This window comes from Lepus europaeus, chromosome 13 (genome assembly GCF_033115175.1).
Source record: "Lepus europaeus isolate LE1 chromosome 13, mLepTim1.pri, whole genome shotgun sequence".
Lineage (NCBI taxonomy): Eukaryota > Metazoa > Chordata > Mammalia > Lagomorpha > Leporidae > Lepus > Lepus europaeus.
Genome location: NC_084839.1, coordinates 93,881,252 through 93,906,498, shown reverse-complemented (window position 1 = coordinate 93,906,498; position 25,247 = coordinate 93,881,252). Strand labels below are relative to the sequence as shown.

The 25,247-nt window shown below is 43.9% G+C and overlaps 1 protein-coding gene across 1 annotated transcript in view; it reads right to left on the bottom strand.

The window, feature by feature from the left end:
• The window catches only part of MRPS9 (mitochondrial ribosomal protein S9), an 82,217-nt gene extending 57,312 nt beyond the window's left edge, over positions 1-24,905 (bottom strand). The window contains exons 1-2 of the mRNA XM_062210024.1: positions 24,746-24,905; positions 9,101-9,280 (exon numbers count right to left, since the gene is read on the bottom strand). Of these exons, the coding sequence (XP_062066008.1) occupies positions 9,101-9,280; positions 24,746-24,880 (315 nt within the window). The 5' untranslated portion in view covers positions 24,881-24,905. The remainder of the gene's footprint in view (positions 1-9,100; positions 9,281-24,745) is intronic.
• Between the last annotated feature and the right edge of the window lie 342 nt (positions 24,906-25,247).

The window sequence follows — 25,247 nt, the reverse complement described above, 5'->3', positions numbered from 1 at the left end:
AAAGAAACATGTACTTTTCTCTGAAGGGAGGAGAGAACTTCCAGTTTGCTTATGGCCTTGTCTATTTATTGATGGAAACTGTGGATTCTGAAGGCTTCCATAGCCTTGGCAGCTCATGTCAAGAGCCTTGAGTGATCACTGACATCATACATAAGAGTGTCAATTGTTAAATTAACAACAGGAGTCACTGTGCACTTATTTCCCATGCAGGACCTCTGCCCTCAATGAGTTGTATTGTGAGAATTAACTGTAAAACTTGTTCTCATTTTTTTATGCACATGTGTGCAAATTGCTGAAATCTTTACTTAGTATAGAACCGGTCTTTTGTGTATAAAGTTAACTGAAAAATGAACCTTAATGGAGAATGGGACTTGGAACGGGAGAGGGAGGCGGCATTGGGTGGGGGTGTGGGTATGTTGCGAAGAATCAATATATTCCTAAAGTTGTACTTATGAAAAGGTTTCTTTGGGGGAAAAAAAAAGGATGAAGATATTTTCAAAGTTGTTAACATACACAGGTGTCTGTGTTTACTGTTCAGGAGGTGTTATCCTTATCAGTTACTTAAAAACAAGTAAGTGTAATTTTGACCTTAAAAATAATCCCAATAATTGTGTGGTATTCATTAATATTTCAGTGTCTTAAGTAATCTAGGTATCGTTTCTTTCTTTCTCTTTTTTTTTTTTTTTTTTTTTTGACAGGTAGAGTGGAGAGTGAGAGAGAGAGAGACAGAGAGAAAAGTCTTCCTTTTTGCCATTGGTTCACTCTCCAATGGCCGCCGTATCGTGCTGGTCCGAAGCCAGGAGCCAGGTGCTTCTCCCGGTCTCCCATGCGGGTGCAGGGCCCAAGGACTTGGGGCCATCCTCCATTGCCTTCCCAGGCCATAGCAGAGAGCTGGCCTGGAAGGGGTGCGACCGGGATAGAATCCGGTGCCCCAACCGGGACTAGAACCCGGTGTGCCGGCACCGCAAGGCGGAGGATTAGCCTGTTAAGCCACGGTGCCGGCCTAGGCATCGTTTCTAAATAAAACTTGGAAAAGGTAATGTATGTACTTTTAGCATCTTAAATTCTATAAGAGAGACTATTCGGGTTTGTTAACATATGTTCTCATAAGTTGTCCATGCATGTCAATTCAAGACTGCTTGAAAGTAACTAAATGTTTACGTTGCAAAATTTGTGAGTCACAAAAACTGATGAGACATAAATCTTGGAAAAAGTTTATGATTTTAAAATACTGTTTACAGATTTTTTTACAAGTTGAATTTTTTTTTTTTTTTTTTTTGACAGGCAGAGTGGATAGTGAGAGAGAGAGACAGAGAGAAAGGTCTTCCTTCACCGTTGGTTCACCCTCCAATGGCCGCCGCGGTAGGCACGCTGTGGCCGGCGCACCGCGCCGATCCGATGGCAGGAGCCAGGTGCTTCTCCTGGTCTCCCATGGGGTGCAGGACCCAAGCACTTGGGCCATCCTCCACTGCACTCCCGGGCCACAGCAGAGAGCTGGCCTGGAAGAGGGGCAACTGGGACAGAATCTGGTGCCCCGACTGGGACTAGAACCCAGTGTGCCGGCGCCGCAAGGAGGAGGATTAGCCTATTGAGCCGTGGCGCCGGCCACAAGTTGAATGTTAATACCAAAGTTACAGTGACCTAAGATTGAAGACCGATCTTTTATTACAGCAACAAAGGTTTTGAAAAATGTATATTAATGTTAGTAAATATCTGGAAATGGTCTCAATACTAAATCTTAAAATCTGGTTTTGCAAAAACTGTAACATCTCCTTTTAACAGTTTCTGTTTAATTGGTTACTCTGTGCCATTTTAGAGTTAGGTTCTATAAGCTCTTTTCTGACTCTGTTATTTCAAATTATGCAGTGATTTCATGAGCTTTTTTTTTTTTTTTTTTTTTGACAGGAAGAGTGGACAGTAGAGGGAGACAGAGAGAAAGGTCTTCCTTTTGCCATTGGTTCACCCTCCAATGGCCGCCGTGGCTGGCGCGCTGTGACCGGCGCACCACGCTGATCCGATGGCAGGAGCCAGGTGCTTCTCCTGGTCTCCCATGGGGTGCAGGGCCCAAGCACTTGGGCCATCCTCCACTGCACTCCCGGGCCACAGCAGAGAGCTGGCCTGGAAGAGGGGCAACCGGGACAGGATCGGTGCCCCGACCGGGACTAGAACCCGGTGTGCCGGCGCCGCAAAGTGGAGGATTAGCCTAGTGAGCCGTGGCGCCGGCCTTCATGAGCTAACTCTTATATTTAAGGTATTTTTCTGAATTATTTGAAGACCAAAGAGACAAGGTTCTGTTGAAGTAATCTGATATGTCCTCTACTGTCTGTTAAGTTCTGATTGTTGAAAGGCATGGAGTCTTAAAAGTTATTTTTAAATATCTATTTAGTTAAAAATACTGGATCACTTTATCACTATGATTAAAATTGTTAAAATCACCCTGACTAAATGTATGGATATCATTTCACAAGCTTAAGGAATTCCGTTTTGACCAGATACTTTAAGTTCTCTTGGAATTTTTAACAGACTTCATGAAAATAAAAGTTTTGAGTTCTCTGGACTTTGATATTTCCAGATGGGCCCCTGGAAATGTCAAGAGATAGATCTCTCATCTTGCAGAGATAATAACCAATTAGGCTACTTGGATTAAAAGTGTTACCAAGATGTGAAATGATGCTAAACTTTAGTTATAAGCATGTTTCTTTCCAGCTGCTCCAGTCTGGCTTGGAAGCCAGATTATTTAAAGGGGGACTGATGAAGTCGCCACACAGCTAACACTAAATAACCAGGCATTGCTAGTTCAAAATGTGAATCAAACAGATTCTCTCACAGGCAAGAGAAAATGTTCCAAAAGAGACTTAGAGACAACTGAGATGGTTTTGCAGCAGATACTAGAGAACTGGGTTCCAGGAGCCCAAGAAAGCTCCAGTATCCATAGGCCTCACGGTGAAAGTCTGGAAGCCCAAAAAACTTACTACATAACTTCAAAAACTCACTTTTGAGGTACATGGTAAGTTCTAGTATAAACTTGCAGGTTACAAGGTTAACACTAGTGATATCTGGCAACCCAGGCCCATAGCCCACTGGCTATGTGGTAAGTATCCGGAAGCCTAAGGATGGCAGAGACATCTGCCACACTTCTCCTCTGAGTCAGGCTATGCAGCAAGCACTGGTAAAACACCAGTTAAATCTGAAAGCCCCAAGTCAGGCTGGGGCCGGCACTGTGGTGCAGAGGGTTAAAGCGTTGGCCTGAAGCGCTGATTCTAGTCCCGGCTGCTCCTCTTCGAATCCAGCTCTCTGCTATGGCCTGGGATAACAGTGGAAGATGGCCCCAAGTCCTTGGGCCCCTGCACCTCCATGGGAGAACCTAGAAGCTCCTGGCTCCTGGCCCTGGATTGGCTAGCTCTGGCCGTTGTGGCCATCTGGGGAGTGAACCAACGGATGGAAGACCTCTCTCTCTGTCTACCTCTCTCTGTAACTCTGTCTTTCAAGTGAATAAAATAAATCTTTTTGTAAAAAAAAGTCAGGTTAAGTGATCAGGGAGGCCCAACTTGCTGCCTCATTTCTCCTCTTCTCTCTTCCAGAAGGGAAGTTCACTCTGCTATAGGACTCTCCACTGTGAGGTATGGTTTGATCCCCAGACCTTATAAAAGGGATGACTGACTTTTTTTTTCTGTAATAATGCCTAGTCACAATATAGAGGACCAAATAGTATAGCCAGAAAATGAGAAATTAAACTATGAAATGATTTTGCAGCTAGATTTATTTTTCTGTGTGCACAGTAAATGAGCAGAACTCCCCTTTTAAACTAAATTGAGGGGGAGATAGGAAGATGTACTGATGACCTCAAAACATAGACAGGTCACCACATTTGACCTTTCCTGAAAGGCCATACTTCTACTCATGGGCACTGTTTTAACTCAGAGGGAAATACTAAGTGTCGGAATTTGTCCATCACCATAGCTTTTTTTTTTTTCTTTTTATTTAATAAATGTGAATTTACAAAGTGCAACTTTTGCATTGTTGTGGCTTCCCCCCCAACCTCCCTCCCTACCGCAGCCTTCCCCTCTCCCACTCCCTCTCCCATCCCACCCTTCATCAAGTTTCATTTTCAATTATCTTTATATACAGAAGATCAACTTAGTATATACTAAGCAAAGATTTCAACAGACTGCACTCACACAACCGCACATGGTATAGGGTATTGTTGGACTAGTAGTGTTATCTTTAACTCTCATAGTAAAACACATTAAGGACACAGATCCTACATGGGAAGCATGTGCCCAGTGACTCCTGTTGTTGATTTAACAATTGACATTCTCATTTATGACGTCAGCAATCACCCGAGGCTCTTGCCATGAGCTGTCGAGGCTATGGAAGCCCCTTGAGTTCACCAACTCTGAACTTGTTTAGTCAGGGCCATATCACAGTGGAGGTTCCTTCCTCCCTTCAGAGAAAGGTGCCTCCCTCCTTGATGGCCCGTTTCTTCCGCTGGGGTCTGGTTCACCAAGATCTTTCATTTAGGTTGTTTTTGCCACCATGTCATGGCTTTCCATGCCTGTGAGACTCTCATGGGCCTTTTAGCCAGATGAGAATGCCCCAAGGGTTGATTCTGAGGCCGGAGTGCTGTTTAGGGCGTTTGCCATTCTATGAGTCTGCTGTGTGTCCTGCTTCCCCCGCAGGATCATTCTCATTCTCTCCCTTTTAATTCTATCCTTCACTATTTGCAGACAGTGGTCTTATTTGCCATCACCATAGCTTCTTAGCTCACCTTGATGATATTAAAATAAATCTTCAAAAATCAGGAATGGGTTGAGCACCCCCTTGACTGACATCATAAAGACTGCTTCCATGGTCTACTTTATCAGAGACCAGGACAAAGAGGAGAGAGCTAGGCAGAAGGAGTAATGTAAGGATAGGCAACATGCCAATTAACAGCTGCTTTACACAGTGATCTACCATCAAGGAGACCTAACAAGGCCAGTCCACTCAAAATGGCACCTGAGGCCAGTCAGCGAAACTTAAATTGCCTATTTGCACTAGCCTCCTATTCAGCTCTCCTCCTAGTCCAGCCATGTAAGGGGAATCAACAGGGCGCTCTCCTTAATGAGGTTCATACCTCTCTTATGTCTCCTCCAGCACCCCATGGATGGGTCTGGGGTCTCACACATACCTGTGGCCAGATCTTAAAGCCTATCCAAGTATTATTAAGCCTAAAAAGCCCTTCCTGCCAGTTCCTAAAAAATGGGCTTAGAGTAGCAGCTAACTTAGATAGTCCTGCAGCTATTTGGACAGGCCCTCAACAGAGGATTTAAAAGACCTAGCTCTTGAGGGGGGTGCAAAATAACCCAGAATATAGATGTTTATTAGTCTGTTTTCTTTCTCAGCTTGAGATGTTGGTCTGTGTATTAGCTTAACTTCCCAGCAAAAGGTATCTACCAAGCAACCAAAAAAAAAAAAAAAAAAAAAAAGCATAGCCAATCTGACATAAAGTTCATTATTTAACCCTTATCCTCACCCTGGGTAGAGAAAACCAGCCCCAGAGAAGATACAGGCCACACAACAAATTCCTACTTCTGCAACCTTAAGACAGTCTCAGCATTTCCCTAATAGGTTACAGATTCCTTGATACAGGGAATAGCAAAGTTCCCAAACAAGGCTCTCAACAGGGAGCCAAAGCAGAGCCCCCTCCTTTGGGAAAAACAAACAAACAAGGCACAGCTTTCATCCACTGAAAAGCTGCCACAACCAGGGCTCTCACAAAAGGATTGCTAAACTCAGTCTTTCACAGCAGGCTGGCCCTACACCTGCTAACTGCTGCCCAAGAAAGTGCCCCCAGACTAGGGACAAAGCAGATGGGGACAAAATCATGTTCATGCTCTGTTGTACGAGGCCAGACGACTCCAGGACCAGGTCAGACAAGGCTAAAGTATCTGGCCTGACATCACATCTGGTGATGGAAATCCTGGTCATCAGCTCCCCTTGGTGACACAGCGTCCACACTCTTTGTGCTCTCTGCAGGCTGCTGTGTCCTAATATCCTGGTCTGTTCTGTCTCTAACAGAAGACAAGCCAGCCAGGTGCAGGTGCTTCTGACACAGGGCTGACAGCCTGCCCCTTGACAAGATGACCAGTCCTCTAGACCACTGCTTTCCAAGGCCACCCTCAAACACCACAGGACAGACAGCAAGAGAAAAATACCCATCTCCACCTCTACACCCATTTGTCAGCTCCGAAGCAAGTACAGAAGATGGATCTTCATCCATTTATCCCCATAAGATTATGGGTATTTTCTCTTGAGGGGGGAAACATTAGGAAGGATGTCAGAAATTAGCCTATGGGTGTGCGAGGGGTCTGAGAGAAATTCAAGGGCACATCTGCAGAAGCTCACTTTGGAAACAGCCCAGTATTTACACTTCAAAGTCTGCACAGATCCTGATAACTTTCCAGGTGGTCCCAGACCTTCCCTCAAGGGGAATTCTCTCTCCCCAGGACTAATGGGTTACCTGGCCTCCTAACACTGAGCAACAAGACCTTACATCCTTCCTCCAAGGCAGGCACCCTAGGCCTGGTGCCAGGTGGGCTCCCCAGTCAGATAACAAACTGGGGAAGGAATTTCCTAATTTATATTCAGCAAATCCTTTGTCCTGCAGGAGAAGGGGGAGGAGGTAAAGAGAAACAGTGGGAACAAACTCGATCCTTCCCTTATAAGCCTTGGTCTGAACAAAGACACGCATTCTTAGCTCTCAGCTCTCCGCTCTTCATGAGCCGCCCACCTGGCCTGCCACATGTGTTCACTCCATTTAACCAGGTAACCTTGCTTTCCCCCAGTCTGAGTGACTGGGCACTCTCTCTCTTCCTTTCTGACACATGCCCTGTCTCCAATAAAACCTTGCTACTTTGCAAAAAAAAAAAAAAAAGAAAAGAAAAGAAAGAAAGAAAATATTTGAAAAAAAAAAAAAAACTGTGTATATTCTGAATGCATTGCAGATTCTTTTTCATGTCATTATTTCATAAACAACAGTTTATTAAGTACAACTATTTGTACAGCGTTTATGTTGTATTAGGTACTATAAGTAATCTAGAAATGATTTAAAGTAATAGAAGGAAGATATGCTTAGGCTATACATAACTACCATGCCATTTTTATAAAAGACTGAGCATCTGTGGATTGTGGTGTCCAAGGGGGTCCTGGAAGGTATTCCTAATGAATACCAACAGATGACCGTATGGTTACAGGCCGCCTAAGTTGCTCAGTCAGTGATGGACCATATATACTGTAAGAAATCACCTAGTGAAAGTATAGCCATCTTAGTTTGTGTAAGTACAACCTGATGGTCACAAAATGTCAAAATCAACTATCATTACATTCCTGAGAACTTAATACTGTGGTTAACTGATGCATTACTGTATTTAAAATCATATAAAAATGTTGAATCTATACAAAGATGCTTGCCTTCAGTTAAATCTAAAATCACAGGATGTCAAATGTTTTTAAATATTAGAACAAGCTTTGAGGCAAGTGCTATGGTATAGTGGGGAAAGCTGCTGCCTGTGGCACCAGCATTGCATATGGATGCTGGTTTGAGGCCCGGCTGCCCCTCTTCAGATTCAGCTCCCTGCTAATGCACCTGGGAAAGCAGAAGGGCCCCTGCACCCATGTGGGAGACCCACAAGAAGTTCTTGGCTCCTGGCTTTGGATTGGCCCAGCTCTGACTGTTGCGGCCACTTGGGGAGTGAACCAGTGGATGAAAGATCTGTCTCTCTCTATAGCTCTGCCTTTCAAATAAATAATAAATCTTCAGAAAAAAAAAAAAAAAAAGAGCAAGCTTCAAAATCATTAAAATTTAAGTTTCTCAGCTAGCTACCCTTGGATGTTTAGCACAGAAGTATTATTGACCATTATTATGTTTATCAGAAATGTAATAATAATTTAAGAGTGCAACAGAAATAGAATTCTGACTCAAACTCTCAAACTTAGGCCCTCATTTTGAAAATTCAATATATGTTTAAGCTGATAACAAAATACTGGACCAACTTTTACTTGTGAGGTTTACTATAAACTTGACTCTATTTTCATTACAATCACTGTGTAAGAAAGTTTAATCTGAGACTAAACAACAGGATAAACATTTTCAAACAATGTATAAGCATTCAAACTGGTATCTATGAACTTGAAAAAAGAAAAGTAAGGCCGGCGCCACAGCTCACTAGGCTAATCCTCTGCCTTGCGGCGCCGGCACACCGGGTTCTAGTCCCGGTCGGGGCACCGATCCTGTCCCGGTTGCCCCCTTCCAGGCCAGCTCTCTGCTGTGGCCAGGGAGTGCAGTGGAGGATGGCCCAAGTGCTTGGGCCCTGCACCCCATGGGAGACCAGGAGAAGCACCTGGCTCCTGCCATCGGATCAGCACGGTGCGCCGGCCACAGCGCGCCTACCGCGGCGGCCATTGGAGGGTGAACCAACGGCAAAAGGAAGACCTTTCTTTCTGTCTCTCTCTCACTGTCCACTCTGCCTGTCAAAAAAAAAAAAAAAAGAAAAGAAAAGAAAAAAGAAAAGTATTCATTTCTAACTCAAATTTTAAACTCGGGGCAAGTACCGTGGCACTGCAGATGAAGTCATTGTCTGCAGCGCCGGCATCCCGTAAGGGTGCCGGTTCAAGTCCCAGCTGCTTCACTTCTGATCCAGTTCCCTGTTAATGAGCCTGGGAAAGCAGCAGAACACAGCCCAAATCCTTGGGCCCCCATACTTACATCTGAGATCTGGAAGAAGCTCATGGCCCCTGGCTTTTGCCTGAGCCAGCCCTGACCATTAAGGCCATTTGGGGAATAAACCAGTGGATGGAAGACCTCTCTCTCTGTAACTCTTTCAAATTAAATAAAAAATTTTAAAAAAAAATTTTTGAACTCATCGTACTTTGTAATGCTTCAAATAGACTTGACATTGGTCTTTGACATCATGTTTCAGCTTGGAATGTACAGTGGCACTTCTCCTTATTCTGACAGTTTGGTTAAAATTTACACAAAGCTAAGGGCTCACACCAAAAAGTGCTTTCAATATCTGAAACTCTACAGCAATTACTCTTCCACCAGAGCAACTATACTCACATCAATATCCTCTTGGGTAAAAGTTTCTGGATCTTCTCCCATCATGTTTGCTAGATGTCTCTTTCCTATGTTGAACTCTTCAATCTGCTTTTTAATAAACTCCTCTGTGTAAGTTTCATGTCTTGAGGCTGGAACATTTTTCTTTGTCGTTACAACTGTGGTATGTATGGGCTTCAACAGCTAGCAGGAAATACATAGAGAAAAGAAAATATCTGAAATTAAACAATGATCTTATGGGTGGTCATCTCAATAAAAAAGGACATTCAAGCAGTTGGTTTTGGTTTTTTTTTTTTTTTTTGACAGGCAGAGTGGACAGTGAGAGAGAGAGAGACAGAGAGAAAGGTCTTCCTTTTGCCGTTGGTTCACCCTCCAATGGCCGCCGCAGCCGGCACGCTGCGGCCGGAGCACCACGCTGATCCAAAGGCAGGAGCCAGGTGCTTCTCTTGGTCTCCCATGGGGTGCAGGGCCCAAGCACTTGGGTCATCCTCCACTGCACTCCCGGGCCACAGCAGAGAGCTGGCCTGGAAGAGGGGCAACCGGGACAGAATCCGGAGCCCCGACAGGAACTAGAACCTGGTGTGTCGGCGCCGCAAGGCGGAGGATTAGCCTAGTGAGACGCAGTGCCAGCCCAGTTGTTTTTCTTTATTATGGTACTCAATTGACAGGAGGCTGGAAACAAAAAGGACCCCTAAAAAGTTGTTAGAAATTGATCCTTATTCAAAACCTTGTTTACAAAGTAAAATACTGGCATTAAAAACAAAAATAGGGCAGGCATTTGACATAGTAGTTAAGATGCCAGTTAAAATGTCCACATCCAATATCAGAGTACCTGGTTTTGATACCTAGCTCCTGCTTCCGAATCCATCTTCTTACTATTTCAGACCCTGGGAGATAGCAGTGATGCTCAAGTAATTGAGTTCCTAGAGAGACCTGGGCTGAGTTCATGGCTCCTGGCTCCCACCCCAGTCATTGTAGGCATCAGGGGAGAGATCAGGTGGATGGGATCTCTCTTTATCTCTCTATATTTCAAACAAATAAGTTTTAAAAAAAAATTTTTTTTTTTAAAACCCTACAAGTTTAAAACCCTACAAGTGCTCTTTATTACAATCAAACATACTGGATACTGACTGGTTAATGTCAATGAGTCATGGTATTTTACACACAGAATGAAGAGTAAAATGTCACTCGTTAAGAAAGTAGCAAATACACACACAGCCAGAAACCAGCAAGCAGAAGACATGGCAGTAAATGGGCATGCACTTGGGAATAGTACCCTTAGACTGCAGGGACTCACCTTGTGTGAGGGTAAAAACACAGCCTGTCTTTAAACGGCCTGACACCACTAATTAGCTTGAGACTATTCCACAGGCTTCACACTGCACTGATTCAATGAGGAAGCTGCTTCAGCAGACATTAAGCAAAGTTCTTATTGCTAAATTGGTTCAACATGCTAACTGTAGAAACAGCAGCTTTCACATCTTCTTACAACATGAGTAATCACATCACACTTGCTGCTGCTGGTCCTTTTATGCTGCAGCACTAGAATTTCCCTGAAGCATTAATGTTTCACCTTCATTAAGTGGTACAGAAGACTCGGGACAATATCTGCCAACAACATTCAGCTGCATTCAGAAGCTGGCCATAACCTCCCAGGCTTTCCTTAACATTGCGAGCTTGAGGTTCTCAAACTTCACCCCTGCCCCAACAATTCTGAACACTCATAAAACAATACTGAGACCTTAAAGCTACAATCCGCTTGTTTCTCTTTCCATAAACATAAAAACTTCTCTCACAGATCCATCATCTACCGCACCCCCCCTCCTTCCCTACAGTCCTAGATTCAGTTGGTTCTACAGTAATGTGTCACTCTAGTTACGATAGAAAATACTTGAAAAACACAGGACACATATAGTTTCCAATAATGGTGAAAAGAAGTGTCCTTAAACTCTTCTAAATTAAGGCAAAGAAAATAGGTCTTCCTCACTCTTTAATGGGTAACAAAAGGGCAACTTACAATTCCATGAAACTTTACAGTTCATTTTTCCTCAGAAGAGCACAGAGGAGTTTTTCCTTGAATTTATTTATTAAAGATTTATGTTATTTCTTTGAAAGGTAGAGTTACAGAGACAGAGGGAAAGACAGAGAGGCTTTCCATCCACTGGTTCACTCCCCAACTGCCAGATCTGGGCCAGGCCAACATGAGGAGCCAGGAGCTTCTTCCAAGTCTCCCATGTGGGTGCAGGGGCCCAAGCACTTGGGCCACCTTCTGCTGCTTTCCCAGGCATGTTAGCAGGGAGCTGGATAGAAATTGGAGCAGACAGGACATGAACCAGTGCCCATATAGGATGCTGGTGCTGCAGGAGGCAGCTTATCTCACTACGCCACAATGCCAGTCCCTCTCCTTCTTAAACATATTTAGTCACCAAATTTTATGTTCTTACAGTGCTTCATGGTGCTACTATCAATGAGTAAACATATGACTGTGTCGTGCTTTTGTGTAGGTAACCTGGTCTATAAACAAATCCAGGTTTTACACTGCACTGCCCCTGTCCACCCAGCCAAACATCACCAGTGCCAAATCAAATCCCTACCCTGGGAGTTTCACGATCTATGTTTTCACTGTTCTCCAGGGTTATTTATTTATTTTAATGAGTCCATGTCTCTAAGCAATGTAGACTGTTGCTTCCCATATTCAAAGTGAAGAGAAAACACTGTTATGATGCAAGGATCATGGGTGGTACACACAGAAAATTGGGACCAAAAAGTGGCAGTCATAGCACAGAGGTAATTCTCCCCAATGTTTCACGGTCAAAAAGATTACACTGCTGGTTTTATAAATACAACAATCTACTCAGGAAACAGGTGAACCTGCAATTCAAACAAAATGCAGACAATACATTTTGAGATTGGTTCCACTATACTTCCACCAATACCCAGTGTCAGGCCTCAGGAGAAATGAGCCTCTCAGTGGATGTGGCTCTGTGCACTGAAGGAAGGAATTCTCCATGAAAAGCAAGACCAGGGAGGAAAGCAGTGAGTTCTCCCCTGGGAATGATGACCTGGCTCCGTGTACAGGTCTGTTCATATCCTCACAGCAGTGCAGATGGCAGTCATTAGTGTTAGAGTAAGATGTCTCTTCTACTAAGAAACAAATCAGCTTATTGATGAAGTTACTTGTCCTGTGATCACTATTTTCTTGGTGAAAGATGAGGTGGACAATCAACTAAGAGCAGAGGCTAGTAAGTTTGATGGATTGAATACTTCATAGTCAAAGAGCAATGATACAGTGATTCCAAAACATCAACAGAAAAACTTAAAGAAAAATTAGAAAAAATTTTAGCTATCTATTCCTACTGAATGTGAGCCAGGAGAATAATACCAAAGAAACACGAAACAACATGTATACAATCTTTCTATATTTTGTCAATTATCTTTGTACAGATTTCCTTTATATATATCAGTGGTATATTTAATGAACTAATTAGTTTCTGAGAGTTACTTCTTAGGGTAGATTGTACTTTTCAGTATTATAGTCTTTTATACCCATGTAATAATTTCATCTTGAATTCAATTTTGTTGGATCATAATATTACAAACATTTCAACCTCCCATTTATATTACCCTGAGCTATCACTGATAATCTTTTTCATTTAAATTATAGGTTATTTTAGGATTTTCCTTTCTTTATTTTAGAAAGTCAGATTTACAGAGAGAGAGGGAGAGAATCTTCCATCCTGTAGTAAACTCTCCAGTCAGCCGCAATCCCCAGTGCTACGCCAAGCCGAAGCCTAGAGCCAGGAGCTTCTTCCGGTCTCCCACGTGGGTGACAGGAGCTCAAAAACTTGGGCCACCTTCCACTGCTTTTATTAATATATGAGAATATCTCACTAACATAGGTCTTAATAGCTGTTTTGTATTCACATTCATCTTATTTTATCTTTACATGTTTCATGCTTCCTATTTTTTTTTTCTCCTACTCTACAGAAAAGAAAAATTTGTGGGCTTTTTGCCTTTTGACCTAGCAATTTGGACAGCAGTCTGCTTACTTTACCAGTTGTACTGAAATGTCTCTGAGCAGTTGTATCAACTTCAGAAACAGCGTCTGCTGAGTTCTCACCTAACTCTTCTGCTCTCTTCTTCAGTCACGGCAACGACCGGGTCTTCAGTTCCCCATCTAAGTCAGCTTCTTAGTCTTAGAACTTGTCCTTTGTTTCTACATTCTGTATAATTTTACCATTTTTACTCCATGCTTTTTTTTCTTTTTGCTTTTTCTGCAGTGAGTTCTGCTTACTGCAGCCACTCTAAATTTTTAGCTTTCTCTGTTGCTGGTTTAATTTCAAAATTCTTGCTCCAACAGTTTCTTCAATTCCATCTTGTCTTACTCTATTGTCCCTTTATCCATTTTTTTAAATGTCTTCGACAGTGAGAAGTTGTATTAAAACAATCCCTTCATTTTGCTGAATAAATAGCCTTTCATCTCCTCATCCATCTCTTCCACACTGTTCCTTTTTGTCATCTGACCCTACAATTTCCGCATGTTCTCAAGCTAGAGTTGTTCAGTGTCTTGAAGCCTCGTTTCTTCCCTTGACTTAATGTGTTGTTTCCGGGATGGATATTTAGCCTAGCCTATACCAGTTATGATGCCTGCAGCCCACAGTGGAGTGTGTGTTCAAGATCTATCTCCAGCTCCTGACTTCAGCTTCCACTAATATAGACCCTAGGAGGCAGTAGATCATGACTCAAGGAATTCAGTTCTTACCACTCCTGTGGGAGGCCTGGACTAAGTTCCCAGTTCCTGGGTTTGGCTTGATCCAGTGCTGTTGTGGGCATCTGGAGAGTGAATCAACAGATGGACTGATATCTTTCTCTCTCTCTCACTAGTTAAAAAAAAAAAAAAACTGGAGTTTTGTTTTGTGCCAGCAGCATATTCTCCAGTTTATGAAATAGGGTTGTGTCTTTCCTAGTTTTTAATAGACATGGAGGGGCTGGTGCTGTGGCATAGTGGGTTAGGCCACTACCTGCACTGCCAGCATCTCCTATGGGCGCCGGTTTGAGTCCTGGCTGCTCCACTTCCAATCCAGCTCTCTGGTCTGGGAAAGCAGCAGAGGATGGCCCAAGTGCTTGGGCCCTTGCACCCACATGGGAAACCTGGAAGAAGCTTCAGGCTCCTGGCTTTGGATTAGCACAGCTCCAGCCATTGCAGCCAACTGGGGAGTGAACCAGCAGATGTTAGACCCCTCTGTGTCTGTCTTTCTCTCTGACTCTCCTCCTCTCTCTGTGTAACTCTGCCTTTCAAATAAATAGATGATCTTTAAAAAAAATAGACATGGAGTTTAAGCATATATATAAACATTTGTATTGCTATTCATTATAAATGGCTTTAAAATATCCCCAATGCACTGGTTTGAGTCCCAGCTGCTCCACTTCCAATCCAGCACCCTGCTGACGTGCCTGGGAGAACAGCAGAGGATGGCCCAAGTCCTTGGGCCCTGCACCCATGTGGGAGATCCAGAAGAAACTCCTGGATTCAGACCAGCCCAGCTCTAACCATTGTGGCCTCTCCTTCTCTCAGATCTCTCCTCTCTCTGTAAACTCTGCCTTTCAAATAATAAATCTTTTTTAAAAAAAATTCTTAATTTGATAATTTTTTAAAAAATCTCTTAGGATCCTTTTCAGACATTTCACCATATTACTTAAAAATATGATATTCTGAAAATATGTACAAAATTTACAAAATTATCACAGCATCAATACCAGGCTACTGAATATATGTATTAAATGTTCTGAATTATCCCAGCAGTGAAGATTCATACAAAAAATTTAAATCCAAAGGGTTTCATTATTCATTGTACAATCAATCCATTAAGGTGAAGTTGAGAGTGTGAAAAAATCAGATCTTTAACTAAAAACACTAAAAATTCCTGGAGAGAATCTGCTTTGCCAGTATTAAGAACAATTCCTCCCAAAATTTCCTTGGGTTCTACTTCCAACTGAAAAGCTATGATGAGAAAACTTTCCTCAGATTTTCTGTTTATGAGATAGCGTAATCAGTGGGTCAGACAATTACAATTTCAATCAAGCAGACTGCCAAAGAAGCAGACATATCCTGACAGAGTAGTGATGTCCCAAATTTGGCCTAATGCCAGCATCACACACCACTTTAAAGGTATTACAGTGGTATTAAGAAGGAGTATCCTTTTAGTTTAACTGAATAAAAATGGATCAAAGACAGAGGAGTTGCTAATGTGAACAGAAAAGGCAAAAATTGCATACCTCAAGGAATTAAAAAAATGGTAAGACCTGAAGTCTAGAGGAAATGTGGGTAGAAAGAAACAACAGAAGGACTCCAAGAAAGTTAACCTTTTTGAATAGTTTTATACTCGCATTAAATAGAGATCTCTGGATATAAGCAAAAGAAACTGACTTTGATTTACTTAAGCAAAAGGGCCATTTCTTAGAAGATTATTAGCAATCCACAAAACCACATTTGAAAGCAAGCAAGGTCCAAGGAATCTGTGGAAGCTAAAATGTACGAATCCAGATGATCTACAGCAAGTTGAATGCAGTTCAAATGTAGCCATTGAGAAAAAGGAATTCCAACTGCCTTGGCTCTATGCTCAGGATCTCAAGGAGGCTTGGGCAGGGATGGATATCTAACAGTGCATCCCCTGGTTGGATGCCTGGTTATAGTTCTTCTAGACTACAGCCAACAGGAAAGAATTCCTCCTGAGGAAACTGGGGTGCTATTATGTTGGGAAATGGGTGCTAGGATAAATAAACAAGGAAATCCATTACATCACACACACAAAACTTATCATTTATATTCATTCCACAAACTGTTAAAAATTAAGAGACTTAATACACTTACCAAACAAATATAATCTATGAAGCTTGTTTGATCCTGATTGAAGCAAACTGACTTTATAAAGTGATTTAGGACAACCAGGGAAATTTGAACATGGAATGGGTAACAGATTAAGAACTTAAGATATCAAGAAACTTTGGTTCATCCTGTTAGATATGGTAGGGGCATGGAAACTATATTTAAAAACCTTTTTTAAATGTAAAAGATGTTTATTCAAGTATCTATAAATAAAATAACAGAATGTTTGAGACTACATTAAGGGGGAGTGAAGAAGAGGGAGAGATGAAACAAGACTGACACAATGTTAGTAACAGTTGAAGCTGGTTCATGGGGTTCATTATATTCTATTTTTGTATATGCCTGAAATTTTTAAAAAGAAAATTCTAAAAAATATTTTACAAGTTTAAGAAAATTGGAGCAACTATAGTTTTGCACCACATATTGACGTTTTGGTTAATGTTGGACCACATATACAACAGTGGTCCCCTGAGGGTATGATGCAGCTCAAAATTCCCATCACCTAGAGGCTTAGCCATCATAACACTGGAGCTCAATGTATTACTCAAGTATTTGTGTGATGCAGATATAAAGAAACATACTGTGCTGCCAGTCATATAAATGTGAAACACATAAATTATGTATAGCACATAATGCCTGATACTGATAACAAATGACTGTTAGTGCCTAACTGTATGTTTTATTATTCAGAGTGTACTATTTCTTACCAAAAGATATATAAATAAATACATTGGAAAATCGCCTTAAGCAGGTCCTTCAGCAGGTATCCCAGAAGGCATTGCTATCCTAAGACATGACAGCTCTGTACATGTTACTGCCCTTGAAGACCTTCCAGTGGGACAAGATGTGGAGGTGGAAGTCAGTGATACTAATGATCCTGACATCTTGGAGGCCCAAACTTGCTTGTGTGTGTGTGTGTGTGTAACAAAAGATTTAAAAAGTAAACTGAAATAAAATGAAATAACAAATTTAAAAATAGACTATACATATAGTCTGGGAGTGTAACAGGCTATGCCATGTAGGTTTGTGTAGGTACTCTATGATAGTCACACAATACATCCTTGCTGCTAAATAGTGTATGACTGTATTGTAGGCCTGGCTCTGCACTAAATTTTTTCAATCAATTAACTTATTTATTAATTTATTGGAGAGAAAAGAGAAAGACCTCCCATCTAGTGGTTCACTCCTCAAATGCCACAACAGTAGGACATGGGCCAGACCAAAGCTGGCTGCAGGAACTTGACCCAGGACTCCTACGCAGGTGGCATGAACTCAACTTGAGCCATCATTTCCCAAGGTGTGCATCTGCAGGAAGATGGAACTGCAATCAGAGCCAGGACTTGAACCCAGGTACTCTGCTATGGGATGCAGGCATCTTAACCAATTTACCAATAATTATAAACAGAATTGATTCGTGTTAATATGAGGATTCTGCCATAATGAGATGAGGAAACATGGAACATGGTAAAGATGCAGTTTGACGATGACAGCTCTACATAGCAAAAAGAATAATGTGGCAGGTGTTCACATGCACACATATATGCCCATTCATAAGAACTCTTCATACATTTGATTCAAGAAACAAACAGCAAGCACGCATGTGCTATCTGTAGTCACCCTGCTAGTCACTGTAGCTGGGAAACCAAGGTTACATTCTTTTTCTCCACAAGAGGTTTACAAACCAACTGTATGAAAAGGAGACACCAGGGGCCAGTGTTGTGGTTAAAACTGCTGCCTGATACATTGGCATCCCACACAGTGCTGGTTCAAGTCTCGGCTGCTCCACTTCCAGTTCAGCTCTCCACTAATGGGCCTGGGAAAAGCAGAGCAAGATGGCCCAAGTGCTTGGGCCTCTGCCACCCACGTGGGAGACATGGATGAAGCTCCTGGCTCTTACTTCCGCCTGGCCCAGTCCTGGCTGTTGCAGCCATTTTGGGGAGTGAACAAGCAGACAGAAGATCTCTGTCTCTCCCTCTCTCTTCTATGACTTTCAAATAACTAAATAAATCTTTAAAAAGAAAGAAAGAAAGAAAAAGAAGACACTAAGAGACACTTAGACAATAACAATAAGACACTCAGACAATAACAATAAGAAGTATATGTGGGTCTTCCACTGTTACAGGCCTCTTCCAAATGGGTCCTGGGGACCCTGCCTCCTGATGTCCGTGCCCTAGTACAATCTCCTCCTCCTTTGAGTGCAGGGAGGAGCAAGTGACTTGCTTCTGATGAGCAGAACACAATTAAAACGATGGGAGGATACCTCTGTGATGCAGATTCTGTCCTTTGCTCACCATCTCCTGACCAACCGGTTGGAAGCCAGGTGTAGATGTGACAGGCTGCCCTACAGAGGTCCACATGGCCAGGACTGCATGAGGGGTATGGCCAGCAGCCAGAAAGAACTGGGGCCCTCTACTCAACAGCCTTGGGAGTATCTAAGTCTCACTCATCACCACACTGAGTGAGCTTCGAAGCAGACTCCCCCAGGTTGAGCACTGGGGTGATTGCAGCCCCAGCAACACCAGGACCACTGCCTAATGGGAGACCCTGAGCAGAGGTGGGCCGGAACCTTGACCCACAGTCACTGTGCGCTAACAGATGCCTGCTGTGGTAAGCTGCTAAGTTCTGTGGTAATTGGTTATGCAGCAATCAACAGCTAATAACATCCATCACCCTAATTATATCAGTAAAGCATAATACAAGAAAGTTTAGTTATTTTACCATGAAAAGATAGACGGGAAAGATGGTAGCATCTATTAAGAGAGATATTTATAAACTGCTCTATAAAGAAAATGCAATTTGTTTACTTCATTTGAAGGCAGAGACAGGCAGGTGGTTCTCTCCTCAGGTGCTCATAGTGGCCAGGGCTGCGACAGGCCAAAGCCAGGAGCCAGGAACTCTATCTGGGTCTCCCATGTGGGTGGCAGGGACCTAACTTCTTGAGCAACCACCTGCTTCCTTCCAGGTGCACATTAGCAGGAACCTGTAATAGGGAGCAAAGCTAGGACTCAAAACCAGGCACACAGATATGGGATGAGGGCGTCTTAATAGCTGTGCCAAATATCTGCCACAGAAAATGCACATTTTCATTTATAGGTTCTTTCCATATCTAAAGCAATGAGGAACATCCTAAATTCCAACCTTAAAAAAACAGAGGGTAGGCTTGAGCCATGGCTCACCAGGTTAATCCTCCGCCTGTGGCACTGGCACCCAGGGTTCTAGTCCCAGTAGGGGCGCTGGATTCTGTCCTGGTTGCTCCTCTTGCAGTCCAGCTCTCTGCTGTGGCCCGGGAAGGCAGTGAAGGATGGCCCAAGTCTTTGGGCCCTGCACCTGCATGGGAGACCAGGAGGAAGCACCTGGCTCCTGGCTTTGGATTGGCACAGCGCGCTGGCCCTAGCAGCCATTTGGGGGTGAACCAACGGAAGGAAGACCTTTTCTCTCTCTCTCTCACTGTCTAACTCTGCCTGTCCAAAAAAAAAAAAAAAACAGGATGAGAGCTCAAAGGGAGTAACTTGTCCTATCAAAGAGGTTTTGCTTTCTTTCTTTTAAAAAAAAAATTCATTGATTTATTTATTTGAGAGGTAGAGTTACAGACACAGAGAGGAGAGGTCTTCCATCCACTGGTTCACTCCACAAATGGCTGCAATGGCTGGAGCTGGGCCGATCTGAAGCCAGGAGCCAGGAGCTTCCTCCTGGTCTCCCATGAGGGTGCAGGGGCCCAAGGACTTGGGCCACCTTCCACTGCTTTCCCAGGCCATAGTAGAAAGCTGCATTGGAAGAAGGGCAGCTGGAACTTGAACCGGTGCCTATATGACACTACCCACTAAGCCACAGCGCTGGCCCAGGGTTTTGTTTTCTACTGCTAATAAACTGAGATTAAAAACATTATATTCAGGGGCCAGAGCTGTGATGTAGCAGGTAAAGCCACTGCCTGCAGTACTGGCATCCCACATGGGCGCTGGTTCAGGTCCTGGCTGCTCTATTTCTGATCCAGTTCTCTGCTATGGCCTGGGAAAGCAGTGGAAGACGGCCCAAGTCCTTGGGCCCCTGCACCCAAGTGGGAGACCTGGAAGAAGCTCCTGGCTTTGGATCGGCCCAGCTCTGGCCGTTGTGGTCATCTGGGGAGTGAACCAACAGATGGAAGACCTTTCTCTCTCTCTCTCTGCCTCTCTGTAACTCTGCCTTTCAAATAAATAAATAAATCTTTTTTAAAAAGTTATATTCAAAAATTTGGCCTAGTGGTTAAGATGCCTACATTCCATACTGGAGTGCTTGGGTCCAAGTCCTGGCTCCACTCCGAATTCCAGCTCCTGCTAATGTGCACTGTGGAAGGCAGCAAGCGATGGCTCAAGTAGCTGAGCCCCTGCCACCCTAGCAGAAGACTCATATTGTGTTCATGGCTCCTGGCTTCCCCTTGCTCAGCCCCATCTGTTGCCAGTACCTGGGTAATGAAACAGCAGATGGGATTTCTCCCTCTCTCTCCTCCGCCTTCAAATTAATACATTTAAAAAATCATAAATTTTAAATAAAGCTAAATTTGCATTCCTATATTAAATTATTTGTATCAGTAGAGGATTCAGCAAGTCATGGGTAACCTCTATAGTACACCATGAAAGGGAACTGTCAAGTGCTCGTCATCACACCAATACTATTTTTAGTTGTGACAGGTAGAAACTTCAAGTACCTTATTACAGCTAAAGCAGGTCATTCTCTGACACTTGCTGAACTTTCCAATCCCATCCTTCACCATCTTCTCACCAAAATCCTATGCTAGTATCAATTATCTTTTGCTGCCAGAATCCACGATTGCTCTGTACATGTTTATACGTTTATGTTCCAGAACCAAGTACCCCCTTTATTATATAACTCCTAACTGCTTTTACTATTGCCTCCTCTGGGAGACTGCCAAGTATCCACCAATCTATCCTCTACAACTCAAGTCTGAATTAGACATTGTATTTAGTGCTCTTGGATAATAACCTCTGTATAGTTCATGGCACACTGTAGGCCTCTGATACTCATGGATATACAATCCGAAAAGTGTGGCCATTCGCTAAGCTTGTCTTCCCTTCCTCAAAGTTGAAACACTCAGAATTTGCAGTGGTTCTGAGGCATTAATACGAACCATGCAAGACTGGTATGCAGGAGGAAGTCTGCTAGTGAGGGCCACGACTGAGAGCACAGCAGTCCCAGGAGTTGTAGCTGAGCAGAACTTGCTGCTGCTTCCTTGTGCGTTAGTACTTCTGAAGCTTTTTGTTTTAACTGTGTTACTGTGACCCACAGTAATATCTACTGGTTATACCAACACCTGGTTCACATTTACTCACATAAAGAAAATGCAACAATACTTACCCTGTATGAGGTGCACTTTTATTATTATTCTATTCTCCCCACTCCTTTCAAGCTGTTTGCAACCTCTGAAGATGTTTCTTAATTAAGGGGTCATGACTCAAATTTGAGGGGGAAGAAAGGACAGACACAGAATGCTAATCACTCAAGAAGTGATTAAATTTGTTTTTCAAAACATAGGTCCCCAAGAGAAAAACATAACTACAGTTGTTAGAGATGGAAGCAAAGAAAACATTAATATTTCATGCAGACAAGCTCTGTGCCAGAAGAAAGAAAAACACTTTATACATGGAATCACTAAGGATCTAAAGGGGTCAGGTATGTGTTCCAGTCACATCTGAGTTGTGCTTCATGTGGTAAACTGAGTATGCTGTGGTGGGATCAGGAATTTGGGGCTTCAACCATCTCAGGACCATCTCTTGCCCATGCTAAGGGTCTTGATACTGTCTGGTACTTGTTTACTTGCTAATAAATTGTTTACTTCACTGTGCCTGGCTCAAGGGCTCAGTAAACATTTGCTATATGGAGGCAAAGACTGTATATCAAGAGTGGCCAAATAGATAAAAATTAAACCACCAAGAGGCTGGAGTAGTGAGTAAAACTGCCACCTGTGATGCCAGTATCCCATGTGGGTGCCAGTTTGTATCCTGGTTGCTCCACTTCCAATCCAGCTCCCTGCCAGTGGCCTGGGAAAAGTGGAAGAGGCTGGTCCAAGTGTTTGGGCCCCTGCACCCACATGGGAGACCTGGATGAAGCTCCTGGCTCTGGCCTGGCTCAGCCCTGGATGTTGTGGCCATCTGGGGAATGAACCGCGAATAGAAGATCTCACTCTGTCTCTGCAATTCTGACTTTCAATTAAATAAATCTTTTTAAAAAATTTAACAAGAAATCATTCTTTATCCATCTTATTGCAGTAATAACAAATAAAACCTCATGTAGTAGAAAGGAGGAAATCATCATACATCAATGATGAAAGGTGAACTGCTTTAGTCTTTTCAAAAAGCTATATGGAAATTTCTATTAAAATTCAGGATAAATGCATCTTGGCAGCAGTAACTTCCCAAGTGGAAATCTCTCCCACATAAATAAAAGCATCAGCTCCTAAGAACTGGACCAGGATGTTTACGGCAACACTCTTCATGGAAAGAAATCTAAACGGAGCAAATGCCCATCACCTGTTATATTAATTGTGATATATTCATGCCACAAAACATCTGGCAATTTAAAAATGCTTTAGACACACATTAAGTGACTTGGAGGTATTTCTGCTACATATGTAAGCTGGAAGAGCAAAAAGCAGAATGCAATCCAATATGATTCCATTTTTTTAAAATTGATTGATCTGAGAGGCAGAGAGACAGAGCAAGAAGTTAGGGCCAGAGAGAGAGGGTGCATATTTCTATCTGTTGGTTCACTCCCCAAATGCTCGCAATGGTCAGGAATTGGCTGGGCCCAGAACCAGGAGCCCAGGAATTCAATTTAGGACTCTCACATGGGTGGCAGGAACCCAATTACTGGAGCCATCACAGCTTTGTATCAAGGTCTGTATCAGCATACGTTCATGTAGGTTTGCACATAATGATAAAAACATGCAGAAAGGCAAAGAAGGTTAGCTATGTATGCTTGAAGTTCAGGGGAGGGAAAATTAGCCTCCTCTACCTCTGCATGAATTGTCAACAATAAAAATATTCTGCATTCTACAGGCCCTTTCACATATAATTATATGTACACAGAAAAGATATACTCAAAGAGATGCACAATTTTAAGAAGACAAGACAAGAAAAAAACTGGGGCCAGCCTTGTGGCACAGCAGGTTAAGATGCCGGTGCAAGGCGGCATCCCAAATCTGAATGCAGGTTCTAGTCCCAGTTACTCTACTTTCAATACAGCTCCCTGCTAATGTGCCTAAGAAAGCAACACAAGATGGCCCAAGTACCTGGACAGCCACATGGGAGACCTGGATGGAGTTCCAGGCTCCTGGCTTCTGCTGGGCCTAGAATTAACTGTTGTAGCCATTTGCGGAGTCAACCAGTAGATGGAAGATCTGTCTCTCCTTCTGTCCATCTGCCTTTCATGTAAATAAAATAAGAACTCCCAGCACATTTTCCAGCAAACAAACCCAAATGTTTGACAGATAAAAGAATGGATGGACTGGTTGATTGAGGTTAAAACCTAAAAAAACACACACTGAAAAAGATGGCATTCTGGGGGAAGGCATTTGACCAAGCAGTAGGAATATGTGCATCCCACATAGGAACACCTCGGCCCAAGTCCTGGATCTCCTCCAGAATCCAGCTTCTGCTATGTTCATCATGGGAGGCAGCAGGTGCTGGCTCAAGTCGCTGGGCCCCTGCTACCTATGTGGGATACTTGTGAGTCCCTGGCCACAGGCTGTTGTCCCAGCTGGGGTCACTGCAGACATTCAGAGAATGAGCTGGGGGACAGAGCCCTTTCTGTCTCTTTACAACTCAAATTTAAAGAAAAAAAAAATCAGTATAGTTTTTAGAACACAGTAGCTTACTTCTATGCAATAGCTGGTACTGGTTATCACTCTCCATCCAGGAAACATTGCCCTGTTCTCCATGACAAATACATGGTTCTCTCCTGTCCTGCACGGCTCATTCTCAATCTCTTGGGGCCTGGCCTTTGACCTGTTTGTCTATCAAAGCTCTACTCCTCTGCCTACTCCTCACTCAGTGCCCTCTCTCAAACTGGTCCCAGGCGTTTCCAAGGACTTAACAACCACCCACAGGGTAACAGAGGACTTCCAAGTCAATTATCCTCCTGTCGATTTACTGGTCTACTGGAAATCTCCAATTGGAGATCCCACAGATGCCTTGAACACAATTATATCCCCAAATGAAACTCATTGTCTTGCTTCTCAAATCTCTTCCTCCTCCCGAGACCCCATGTCCGTTAACTGGCATCATCAGCCCGATCAAAGGCGAGCGAGCGTCTTGGCTGGCCACTGCCCTCAGCATTAAGGGGAGTGTACAAATTGTGGTCTCCGTCTCTCAGAGGAAATTGAAACAGAAAACGCCCAGATGCAAAGGCATTTTTTTTTTAAACAGCATCCTCTCCAATCCCCGTTCCCCTCTAGTGTGCGGGTCCCGGGCACGCCCGAAGGACTGGTCCCAACAGCCCACTTTAGGCACTGACCCCTTAGCTCCGCAGCCCCAGCCGACCCAGGGGTCGCTCCGCCTCGCCTGCAGGTAACTTGCTCTCATGACACTCCGCAAGAACCAGAAGCAACTCTCCGAGCGGCAGCTGCCAGCCAGCACCCACCTCCGCACCCCCAACCTCAAACCTCTAACAACCGCCTGCTACCCCAGGGTCCCGACCAGAAGCACGCCAGGCGCCGGCTTCACCTCCCCACGCTACCGGGACCACCGCTCCCAGTTCTCCCAACGCCTTACCTGGGATCCAGCACCTCTCTGAAACTCAGCGGCCGCAGTTCTCCAAAAGCCTTGCCTTGGGGCGAGGCTAACCCTACTCCCGAGAAAGAGGCGGTAGCAAAGCGCGCCGCAGCAGGGCACACAGGGAGCCGCCATGTTGGTCGTGGGAAACCCAGGCGTCAGGGGCGAGGGGCGGGGCCTGAGGCCTGCGCATGCGCCAACGCGCGCCGCGGCCCCGAGCCTCTCGGGAGGAAGAACTTCTGGTGTTTCCTATGGCCGAGGCCGCTCGTCGGTGATTGGGCGCTTGGGACCCGCGAGGCGTGTCCGACACCCTCCCCGGCCGGCGCGCTCCGCAGCGGGAGGGGTCCTGGGTCGTTTATTTTGGCCTTTTTCCATGTCTTCACTCCCAGACTCTAATCTCGCTGCAAATCGCCGTGGTGGCTATTGACGCACCCTTCCCGCCCGTGCGCATCGCTGCACCTGGAGGCGGCTTTGGCTCCACCGAGACCTGCAGTCGGCGGCA